Source organism: Eubalaena glacialis, chromosome 1 (genome assembly GCF_028564815.1).
Source record: "Eubalaena glacialis isolate mEubGla1 chromosome 1, mEubGla1.1.hap2.+ XY, whole genome shotgun sequence".
Lineage (NCBI taxonomy): Eukaryota > Metazoa > Chordata > Mammalia > Artiodactyla > Balaenidae > Eubalaena > Eubalaena glacialis.
In genome coordinates, this window is record NC_083716.1 from 90,126,311 (window position 1) to 90,138,472 (window position 12,162).

The following is a 12,162-nucleotide window of genomic DNA, read 5'->3' on the forward strand; positions in this document are numbered from 1 at the left end:
AGCCCTGAAGGGCCCAGACGTACGGAAGGTTCTGTCCCACTGGAGCCCTCCTTTCTCAGTGACATTCCATCTCACCAGGCTGCAGATCTGTATGTGGCTCTCCCTCCACCGTCACCACTCAGACTGCCCAGCATGAAAATGAGAAGAAGGCGGCTTAGCCATCACCCAAAGAGAACTTGCAAAGCCTGGACCTCCAGAAGTGAAAGAAGCTAAACCAGCAGTCATTCCCTATTTCCTGGATGCGCTTTGACCAAGGATGTTTATGAAGTGTTACACATTCAATAGAATAGCAGAGCCTCTGAGGTCCCATAAGCAGAGAGGATTCATGACACGCTCCCCATAAACTCTGTCTCATTGGAGACAGTCATTCAACCTATTGAGGGTTAACTATTCGTGAGGGAATTTTAAAAGATTATAGAGCAAGTTGAGTTGGACCAAAAAGACTGGCCCTGGGGCAGCATCATTTGCCGCTGCCCCTCCTGCAGAAGTAACCCTTGTTCCCACTGGAGGTAGGGGAGTACTGGGTTGTATGCTTATTTTTGGGCAAAGAGGAAAGATAACTGGGAAGATGTTTATTTTGCTGTTCACATCCTTAGGGGAACCTGTAGTGTTTGGAAAGCAGTGACACTGGAGCAGGCTTCAGCTTCTGTTGATACTGAAAACATTCGGAAGAATCTACTCTTTTTAAATTCAAACCTGAAGCACTCCCAAATAAAAACTGCTGGAGGGACTTCCCTGGTGGTCCAGTGGTTAAGAATCCGCCTTCCAATGCGGGGGATGCGGGTTCGATCCCTGGCCAGGGAACTGAGATCCCACATGCCACTAAGATCCCATATGCCGCGGGGCAACTAAGCTCGTGCGCCACAACTAGAGAAGCCCGCGTGCCGCAACGAAGAACCCACACGCTGCAATGAAAGATCCCGCGTGCCACAACTAAGACCGGATGCAGCCAAATAAATAAATATTAAAAAACAACAACAACAAAAAACTGCTGGAAGCTCAAAGGGAACAGAAACAGGCAAACACGAGGATGGCACCGGGCAGCCTCCCTCTACTCCTCTCCCCCTGGGCCACCACAGAGCTATCAGAGCTCTTTTATTGTTCAGAACCCTCTCATGAGAACTAAACCAGTGGAAAGAGCTTAGTGTGGCTCTTCTGTTACTGACTACAGAGCTGATTTTTAGGATCATTATCGGAGCAGGTCGAGTATCTCGTTCAGGGCAAGGGGGAGTACGGAGTTGGCTTTGCCACCTAGAAGCCACCAATGCTGAGGACTCGTACCTCACCCCACCGATGGGACTGAGAACAAGAAGTGCAGGATTGGAACAGCCTGACTTTCTCTCTCTTCCACCCACATGAGTCACCAGTCTGCCTCATTCCGAATGGGGTGCTTTTGTGTGAACAGATGCTGGGACGTTCATCCTCAGGTTGTGCTAGTACACGGGAGAAGACTGGAGAACAGCTCTCCAGCACAGTTTTTAAAAATTAGAGACTTTATTGCTTCAATTGAGCTGATGAGAAAGAAACATGACTCTTGCATTGGTTTGGGAAAACCCAACCAGACTTTCTGATTGGGAGTGCAGTTGACCCTTGAACAACCTAGGTTTGAACTGCTTGGGTCAAAAGAGGCAGATTTTTTGCAATAAATATAGTACGATGTTTACAATCCCTGGTTGGTTGAACCCACAGGTACAGAACGCGCGTGTGCCGAGCGCTGACTGCAGGACTTGAGTGTGGGAGGGTTTTGGTATCCATGGCGGGTCCTGGAGCCAATCCCCTGCAGATAGCGAGGATGACTGTATTCTCAGCACACACTATCCCCTTAGACAACAGATAAAGCCAGAGCAGACCACGGAGTGACAGCTGTCTCTACCTTGTTATCTCAGGTTGGGATAACCTCCCTTTGTTGGGGATTGATCTGACTTAAATACAGAATTCCTAGATCTTGCCATTCTCTTGTGATCCCTTGAAATGGAGTCTTGTATCTTGAACCCCTTTTTCCCTCTGCCACAGAACAAAAAATTGCTATCAGGCAGTAATGGGAAATTTTTTCCATAGAAGTACCTGATACAAAATAATTTTGCTAAGACACAGAAAAGGAGAGGTGGCAGAATGTCAGGGATAGAGAATGGCAGTCATACTGGTGTGGTGTAAGCGCCAGGCAGTTAGCTTTCTTGATTGTAATGTAAGTGCCTGACATTAAGCTTTTTTTAAAATAATTAATTAATTAATTTTTTGGCTGCATTGGGTCTTCGTTGCTGCACGTGGGCTTTCTCTAGTTGCGGCGAGTGGAGGCTACTCTTTGTTGCGGTGCGTGGGCTTCTCATTGCGGTGGCTTCTCTTGTTGCAGAGCACGGGCTCTAGGCGTGCGGGCTTCAGTAGTTGTGGCATGTGGGCTCGGTAGTTGTGGCTCACGGGCTCTAGAGCACAGGCTCAGTAGTTGTGGCGCATGGGCTTAGTTGCTCCGTGGCATGTGGGATCTTCCCGGAGCAGGGCTCGAACCCGTGTCCCCTGCATTGGCAGGCGGATTCTTAACCACTGCGCCACTGGGGAAGCCCCTGACATTAAGCTTTTGATTACCGAGGCAGTTGCTTCAAAGACATCCATCTGGAATAAACACATTGCCAGCTTCACAGCTGGACAAAGAGCCAGCGCCCCACTCTGGAGTTCCCTTTTCTTAGAAAGCTCTGGTAGACCAGATAACTGACTGGCCACTTGCCTTTCCCTTCCCCTGCTTTAATTCCAGCTCTTATGTTTCAAACTCACCAAGGGTGAACCTACGAAATCTAGGCACCCCACCCTTGACCTCAATAAAAGCAGACCCTGGGGTCCTCTCCCCTACCCCCTGCCCCTGTGTGGCCCTAGGAGGGCCAGGTACCCTCCAGGACCAGTGAATAATACATTTATTTTTCAAAGTTCCCTGATGGCTATTGCTGAGGTGTCTTGCAGTCATAATAAGAACCACAAGGGCTGGTCCAGCCACAACATTGGCTCTGGTTGGGGAAATGTCTGCGGGGGTCTCGCCTCAAATAGTACAGGTCCAGGTTGTGCCTCAGGCATTCCGCCCATAGCATCACATCAATAGGATGAGACCAGCTCAAAACAACTTGCTAACATTTATTTAAACTGGAGCTAAAAGAAAGTGACATTCTTCAAACTTGCAAGAGCCATGCCTTCATCGTGCACAGAAATGAATTTCTCATCCCTCAATGTGGCTCCCATTCCAGGAGCTTCTTGGCTAAAGGGTCTGGAAAATGAAGGGCTCCAGCCAGGAGGGTCTTGTGAGCGTGCTTCTGGGAGCATTTGGGGGAAGCAATTTTTTAACAGTTTGTTTGAGGGAGGGGAGGAGTGGGACTAAAATGGACATGCATCTTGCTTTGCAAATGGATAAGGAACGCCCCCTGCTTGGGTTCCCAGGGAGGTCATAGGAAAGGGAAGAATGGTGACTTCTCTGGAAATGAACCACAAAATGGAGAGGGATTCTTGAACCTGTGACTCACCAAGTAATGGCTTTCTCCTCCGAGAAGATCTGCAGGCAGAAATCGGCTGCCTGATGGGGCTCGAAAGTGCTGGGAATCACAATGTACTCCCCAGGGGGCAGCGAGAACTGGTCAGAGACTTCTCTCAGGTTGATGAACATCTTGCTTCTGGCCTGGGAGGCATGGTGTCTGAAGAAGTCTTTGTTCAGGTGTCCGTCTTGGCCGGGGCACTGCAGTGAGGAGTAATGGGGTGGTTTCTCTAGGGAGGGCTGTTGGTCCTGGCTGTTTGGATACAGTGTGGGGACAGGCCATTGAATCTCAGGCGTGAAGCCAAGGAGGAACTGAGTCTAGAACTCAGATGGTGACTCTGAAGAGAAGAATGGCCCCCGCCCACCTGGTAAATGGAATAACTGATGGTCAGCATGCTGGCACCAAACCTCTTGAGTTTTCTTCGATCTTTCTGCATCAGGGCTACAAGGAAAGTACATTTCTCCTGCCCCTCATCTTTCTCAGTCAGGGACAATTTTATTTGTGGATTGGTCCAAAAGGTATCTGCCATTTGAAGGAGGAAGATTATTTTCCCTTCCTTAAAAAAAAACAAACAAGAACAACAAAAAACACAAAGGAGGGACTTCTCTGGTGGTCCAGTGGTTAAGCATCTGCCTTCCAATGCAGGGGACTTGGGTTTGATCTCTGGTCGGGGAGCTAAGATCCCACATGCCGCGGAGCAGCTAAGCCCGTGTGCTGCAACTACTGAGCCTGCGCTCCACAACTAGAGAGAAGCCCACGCGCCACAACTAAGACCTGATGCAACCAAATAAATAAATGTAGGAAAAAACCCCACAAAGGACACATACACACACATGCACCCCTACCACATCCTCCCAAACCTGAGAAAACAGTTCTTCCCTTTCTGTCCCGACCTCCTCTTGCCCTCCTTTCTGTAATCTCCTGTGAGAACGCAGTGTCCCCTCTTCCATTTCCACCCTCTTTCCAACCACTTCCCACACAGCGTTTTAAAGACATTCTTCTGGGGCTAGTCGGCTACAGTGTGCACTATCTTATTTTTCCACTTGGCGTTTAAGGGAGAGTGCGGTGCCCTTGTGGTCGTCCCCCAGCATCCGCTTAGTGGTTGCACAATTTGAACAGGATGGACCTCACCCCCAGCTCCAAGCGTGAGCGCTGGGTAATCTGTGCTAGTCCCTCTTGCCACGGAGAATTGGAACAAAGCCCATCAGCCGTAGCATTCACCAGGCAATCTCAGCAGCTCCCAATTAGAGGGACATTGAGGCCTTTTGTGGAATGACCATTAGGAGCTCTTGCCGTGCGTGTGAGTGAGAGGCCAGGATGCTGCTGGCAGCCCTCCTCTGACTATAAAGAAAACCAGACAGAGGAAGAAGTCAACAGAGGGAAGAGGGCAGGACAGAGTATCGCAAACAAACGGGCTGATAGAACCAGGCCTGATGCCCTCCGTCTCCTCTGAACTTTCCAATTATGGAGGACGATACATCCTTTTTATTGATAAACCAGTGTGAGCTGTGCTTTCTATTACTTATAACAGAAAATAACTTAAGTGGTAAAACATGGGCGTTTCCCTGAGCAATTCTTACCTAACTTCCTGTTCAGTCTTTGTAGCCCTCTTTTCCTGGTCACCCCTGAAATCCTGCTGTCGACCTCTACTCTTTCCCGAGGGTCCTGGCCCTGACCCACCAATGTCCAGCAAGTGGACTGGACACCTGGGAATGACAGAGAGAGTGACAGGCGGGCTACCTACCCAGGAAGCTGCGGCAGCCGCCAGCTGTGGCGCCCCGCACCCAGATTCCCTGAGGGACCGCCACCTCCCACTTGTGGACAGCATCCCCCTCCAGGGCGTCAGGAGTGAGGTTGCAGGCCTCTACTTTGTCAAAGTGGGCCTGGAAGTCTATGAATGCCATCCTGCAACCAAGGGGAGATGCAGCACGTGGGGGGTGATGGTTATGACGTGGTCTATCCGTTCGTTCACTCTTCTAACAAACAGCTACAAGGGCCGGCTGCTTCCTCAAGGAGCAGGGAGACCTCAGGTGTGAGAAGATGGAAAATGCACACCAAAAAGTAGAGGCGAAAAAAGTTTAAACGGGCAAAAATACAGGTTGATTATATGTAAGTGCTGCAAGGAAGTTAGACTAGGGTGAGGGGTGAGACTGCGGGTCTGGGGCTATTTTAAACAGGGAGGCCTCTCTGATCAGGTGTGGAGGCCTGAGGCATGGGGGACGGGAAAAGTGGCTCTCTGTGAGCTCCAGGCAGGTAGGGAGCAAGGTCCTGACACAGATACCTTCCTCATGTGCTCACGGAACACCAGGAAGGCCAATGAGGTGGCCCACGGTGTCAGCAAATGATAAGATCCAAGGATAACGGTGGGTCAGGTTGGTCACCATAAGGCTTTTGACTCGGACAAGATGGAGAGCCCCTGGAAGGTGTTACACGGAGGAGGGATGGGACCCGGGGCTGCTGTGTTGAGAACAGACTTCAGGGGCATAGACGCCACCAGCTAGGAAGTTAGTGCCATCGTCCAGGGAAGAGATGAGGGTGGTCGGTCCAGGCTGGTAGGAGGGAGGTGGTGAGCGGAGATCAGATTTGAGACACATTCTGAAGGTAGATCTTACAGGACCTGCTGACGGAATGGATGTGGGGAAGGAGAGAAGGAGAGGAATCAAGGTTTTGGTTTGAGCAACTGGAAGGAGAGAAACGGGGGGTGTTGAAGCAAGTTTGGGAGATGTTAACTGAGCTGTCGTTTAGACGTTCAAGGGGAGATTTAGCGGGCAGGTGAGGATGTGGATCTGGAATTCCGGGGAAAGGAACTGGGAGTTATCAGTGCGAAGACAGTCTTTAAACTCCTGAGACAGGATGAGATGCCCTAAATACGGGGAGCAGATAGCGAGGAGGGGGTCCATGGACTGAGCCCTGGAGCCCTTCAATGCTAACAGGTTAGGGGGCTGGGGAGGGACCGGGACGGGACACTGAGAAACAGCCCAGGTAGAACCTGGGATCCAGGGAGCACCACGGCAACTATGTCAAATGCTGCTGACGGACGAAGTCGATCAGATTTAGCAAAGTGAGAGTCCGGGGTGTCCTTGGCAAGGGCAGGTTCAGTGGATGGTGGAGCACATGCCACAGTTGAGGGTCGTCAGGATAGGGAGGGTGGAGAGGAACTGGTGAGTTTTGCGTAGCGAAGAGGAGAGAAAAGGCTTGGTGGTTTCAGTGGGTCAGGAGAAACATTTTTCCTTTGAAGTAGGCGAAATGACAGCACTGTATTGCGAACGAAAATGATTCAGTGACAGAGAGGAGTTCATAAATGAGAGAGGGGAAAGTTTTGGGAGTATGTGCTGGGAGGAGGAGAGGTGAAAGATAAAAGTGGAAAGAGATTGGAAAGGCTTTAATGTCAAGGTTCCCAGAGGAAAGGCTCCAGATTCAGATTGCTGACAGTTTTAATGCCACGCACTGCCCGGGCCAGTTTCAGCCCCGGGTGTCGGGCGCAGCTCCTTTTGGAAGGGCAGTCGTGGTGCAGGGCTGGGTCTCTCCCTGTGGGTTTCCTCATTTCCTCTGCCCTGTTTCTCCTTCCTTCTGGGCCTGACTTTCCCTCCACTAGCTTGACTTCAGGTAGCCTCTCAAACTCTGTTCCCACCTCCCGCTCATGTTTGGCAATTCGTGGGAGAATCCGAATTCCAGACCCCACCTTTCTTCTGGTTTGCTCTCTTCATGTAACTCATTAACCCTGCACAGTACTCAAAATTCAAGGTCAATGTGTGTCTAATGTCCAATTCAACAGCTTGTCAATCTCTCAAACACCTTGTATGTTTTCCACAAACTTCTTCTACTTATGAACTCATGGATCCTGAGACAGATAGCTAGCAGGACACCAAGCTCATTCACCAGGCGGGGCCTTCCAGCTAGCGGAGGATGAAAACGGTGGTGTGTCTTAATTCTGGGTCAAGGCTTTTAGGAATTGGGGATATCTTCTCCAAAGGTTTTTTTTTTTTTCCCCTTCTGCTGGCTTCCTGCAGGTGACTGTGTCATGCCAGGGGATGGTAGAGCCACACGAAGGATGGAGCTTGAGTCCCTAATCGCTGCATGGAGAGAGCCACCCACAGAATAGGAATGTCTTCCTGGACGGTTACAATGAGTGAGAAATACACTTGATTGCGTTTGAGTCTATACATTTTGAGTCTATTTGTTATGGCAGCTGGTGTTATCTGGAGTCACTGGTGCCTGGAAGTGTGGAACCACCATAAGGTAATCTAAAATATGTGATGCCAGCTTAGCATTTGGGCAGGAGGATGCAAGGGAATACTGGAGCTGGAAAATAGATATCCATGTTATTAAGAGGAAAAATACTTGCCACAGTTGTTGTCTGTAAAATATGTAAATATACTGAAGCCAGAACAAATGCCCACTGACGCTGCGCTCGAGGGGAAAAGAAGGGAAGAAACTGGAATATTAATTACTGTGTGCTAGCTTTTGCATGTTGTATTTAATAAGGTGTTATAAAAAAAAGAGATGAGTTCAGGCTAGAATGGACTGATTTGAGCACGTGAAAGGGAAGAGAGCTAGAAATCCAGAAATTGTGGCCTTGGGACTTCCCTGGCGGTCCAGTGGCTAAGAATCCGCCTTCCATTTTTTTCGGGCAAATATTGTTTCTGCTAAAGACCACTAGGTGTCCTCTATTGGTTGTATTACTTCAGAGTTCTATATTCTGAAATACCAAAACTGTCTTCTTTGAAATTATTCACTTATACTCTCTTAGAATCACCTAATTGCTTGGCTATCTATGTCTAGATAAAATAGACGACAATGAATATTCATATATGTAAAGATTATTTCTCTTTATCTATACTTTCTCCTCAGGTTAAAGAAAGAGTTTGTTAAGTTCATTCTCTAAAAAATCATTTTTATTCCAAGAGAATTGTTTTCAATATTATACTGTGTGGTTTTTTTAAGATGGTATTTTAACAGACACCCTGAAGTTCTAATGTACGGTGTAATGAGCTCTATTTGGATAGGCAGTATTATTAAGTCAAGACAATTAAAAAGAGATTGACAAAGTGTGTGTGGGTGTATGTGTGTGTGCGTGTGTGTTAGGGGTAAGATATATAATTTTATGAATGCTTTTTGGTTAGTGCCTTGCAGCAGATCTATATAATCCTGATGCTTTTGACATGGAGATGTCAGTTTAATGCTAAAATATAAGATCAAATTTGAAAAAAAAAAAAAAAAAAGAATCCGCTTTCCAACGCAGGGGAAGCGGGTTTGATCCCTGGCTGGGGAACTACGATTCCACGTGCCGTGGGGCAACTAAGCCCACGTGCCACAGAAGAGCCCGCGTGCCACAACGAAAGATCCCTCATGCTGCAATTAAGACCCGACGCAGCCAAAAATAAAAAAATTTAAAAAGTATGTATTTCTTAAAAAAAAAAAAAAAAAGAATTTGTGGTCTTGCAGGGCTGGATGCACCAACTCTTTCTGGACCCGACGGGAAGAAATAAGATTGAAAAAAGCCTCCAGAGATGAAGGCCCATTAAAGTGTTCAGTTAAACAGAGATTCAGCCCTGTGGAAAGTCCAGGTTAGGAATGTTTCCTTCCCACTTAGGTCTGTATTTTTAGATGCTCTCAGGTAGAAGCTTTCAAGGGTCCCTGTGACCAAGCTGGGCACGGCGGGAGTGTACCTGTGAGCGTCAGGGCTGCTTGTCTTCGAATTCACGTGCAAGCGGGGATGATGGAGTGCTCAGAGGAAGGAGGTTGGGCCGGAGACCAGAGGCTCAGCCCCATGTTTTCTGGATCGCACTAAATCCCCTGGGCCTCTTAAACCTGTAGATAGGGTGAGTCCCCCAAACGTGACATTACATTCTCTGCCAACCTGGGTTTTGAGACAAATGGATTTGATTTACCAATAAAATAAAAGAAAATAGAAGAGAAAAAGCAGCGTTTCTTACACCTAAGGGCACTGAGACACGCTCCACACCTGTGATGGAGTTAATACGGAAAGGAAAACAGAGACAAGCACCGTACCAGACCTCCCCATCGTCCAGAGCAGCGTGACACAGGCGCTTTTGCTCGGCTGGGCCAACGGAATGCCACTCGGAAAAACCAGGGGTGAACAAAGCCAGCGTTAGGTACAAGGTCACGGACAGCCATGGGAACGACACTGGCCTTGGGGTGGGACCTGCCCCTCCCTAGGAACCAGGGTCCACATTACGTGGGGAATTGATCCTGATCGGGGCCCTGGAAATGTGCCGGGGGGTGGAGAGGCTGGTGGGAAAGTACATCTCCAAGCGCAGCTGATGCAAAAAGGCCCTCAGGACCACTGGCCCCTCCTCCACGGAAGATTCTCCTGGGGCCATCACAGGGAGTTGAACATGAACAGGGCAGCAGAAGGAGCCCAACGAGAAGCCACAGCGGGCTGAGAGGTGGGGCCTGGAGCACTCCCTCTACCTCTCCTCTCGGTCTACAAGCTGACACTTTGAAGAGCGGTGATAATACCTCACGTTCACCCGTGCTTGACATTAAACATACCAAGCAGCTTCTTTTTTAAAAAAATTTTAATTATTTATTTATTTATTTATGGCTGCATTGGGTCTTCGTTTCTGTGTGAGGGCTTTCTCTAGTTGCGGCGAGCGGGGGCCACTCTTCATCGCGGTGCGCGGGCCTCTCACTATCACGGCCTCTCTTGTTGCGGAGCACAGGCTCCAGACGCGCAGGCTCAGTAGTTGTGGCTCACGGGTCTAGTTGCTTCGCGGCACGTGGGATCTTCCCAGGCCAGGGCTCGAACCCGTGTCCCCTGCATTGGCAGGCAGATTCTCAACCACTGTGCCACCAGGGAAGCCCCCAAGTAGCTTCTTTACAAGACTGTGCTAGGAAGCCAGGTGAGCTTCTGCCAGGTAGACGTGCCCACCTATGGGCAAGAAGGCTCAGGTGCACAGCGCCCATTGTCCTGCAGACTCAGGAGTTCCACCTCCAGGTCCACGGAGTTTCTGTGACCCCCATGACCACCTCTAAATAGTTCAAACTGAGTCACCACCACTGCGGTGCTGTAAGTGGTGTGTCTACCTCACCTACACCCTGTAGACCTTGTCTTGGATGGGGGCGGGGAGGACTCAGGTAGAACAACTCTCCAGTCCGGGGGACAGCAGTACCCAGGGCCAATATCTTTTAAGTGGTCCTCCCCAGATACCTCATGGGCCTGGGGGAGTGAGCAGCCCTTTCAGCCCTGTTCTCACAGCAGGGACAGGGTCAGGGTCAGGGTCAGGGATCAGCTTGTGGACCAGCCCCCCATCACCCCGAGGCCGAGTGGCAAGCTTGTGTCCAGCCTCGAGCCAGTGAAAATGCACTTCCTTTATTTCTCCCTCTGCGTGTTTCCCAGGACGGGGAAAAAGGGTTTGGCCCTTTTACACACGGCGTTCCCTGAACCGAGAGACTCAAAATCTATTCACCGTAGGAAGCAGTCTCATTAATGTGGGTTTATCTCTTTCTCTCCATTTCCGACTGGAGAGGGAGGCTGGTCTCTTCCCTCCTTTGATGGGTCTGAGGAGGCAGAAGCCCAGCGGACGGCAGGGATGGTGGCACAAGCCCAGCGATGGGGCTGACAGGCAGGCCCGGAGGTCTGCTTAATGAAGCCTCCAGCACACCGACGGGCGGGGCGGGGGGGGGGGATGCCTCTGTGGGAGCCGAGGACAAACACCGCTCAGTTTTGCTGAAGCTCTAGACTCGCTACCAGGCTCCCTGGAGTCCCCCAAGCCGTGGGTGGGCAGGAGTGGGGACGGGTTAGGGGGCCCTGCCTGAGCCAGAACACCCCCCCATCCCAGTCATCTAGGCTGTTTCCCGGGGAACGAGGAGGGGACACATACAAGACAGGCAGCCCTTTCTTTATAATCGGGGGCCGTATAAATAGCCCAGGTGGCTGCTCTGTGATGGATGAATTTCCTGCTCCACTTCCTCTGTCTCACTGTGGGCCACCGGGCCTGTGGCCAATGGTCAGTGACCATGGGAGAGAACACTTTAGCGACCTGCTTGGCAATGTTTCAGGGATTCTCACACCTGAAGTACTCATTGCCACGCCACCTGTACCCAACACACACACACACACACACACACAGACACACACAGACACACACAGACACACACACACACACAGGAGCTCTTCATCACTGGGATGAAGCCTTCACCATATCATGGGATATAAAGTTCCCATGGGAGGTAATACAGTCACTGACATAATACAATTATGTGAAAGGTAAAGGGCACCGTGAGTCTTCAAGTTTGAGAGCATGGAGGGCCCGAGGGCAGAAGTAAGGTCCAGAAGCGGGACAGGACCCTCCCTGAACAGGAGCCAGGAGAGAACTGTAGTCAGGCTGCTCCCTCTTCACACGTGCACAAGCCAGCCCTGGCCTCGTACCCCGTGAGCTGTAGGAAGGTGGGGATCGGTCAGAAGGATGGGGCGGGGGCTGACCTGTCGCTCCAGGACCCGGTCCACTCAACTTGGCCCCAAGGGTTCCAGACTCTGATGAGCTCTAGTTTCTGGCCTCGGAAGTTTACCTAAAAGGGAAAAGCGTCAGAGAAATGTGAGATGCTAAATCCATCTGTGAGCTCCAGGGTGGGTTCTCTCCAGCTGAGGCTGGCTTTTCTGAAAGCCTGTTGACACCCTAAGGACATG

At 50.2% G+C, this 12,162-nt stretch overlaps 1 protein-coding gene across 1 annotated transcript in view; it reads right to left on the bottom strand.

Annotated features, from left to right (window-relative positions):
• CAPN9 (calpain 9) overlaps positions 1-12,162 on the bottom strand; it is a 51,207-nt gene that overhangs the window by 16,351 nt on the left and 22,694 nt on the right. Inside the window, 4 exon segments of the mRNA XM_061190460.1 lie at positions 3,501-3,709; positions 3,874-4,031; positions 5,254-5,414; positions 11,959-12,044. Of these exon segments, the coding sequence (XP_061046443.1) occupies positions 3,501-3,709; positions 3,874-4,031; positions 5,254-5,414; positions 11,959-12,044 (614 nt within the window).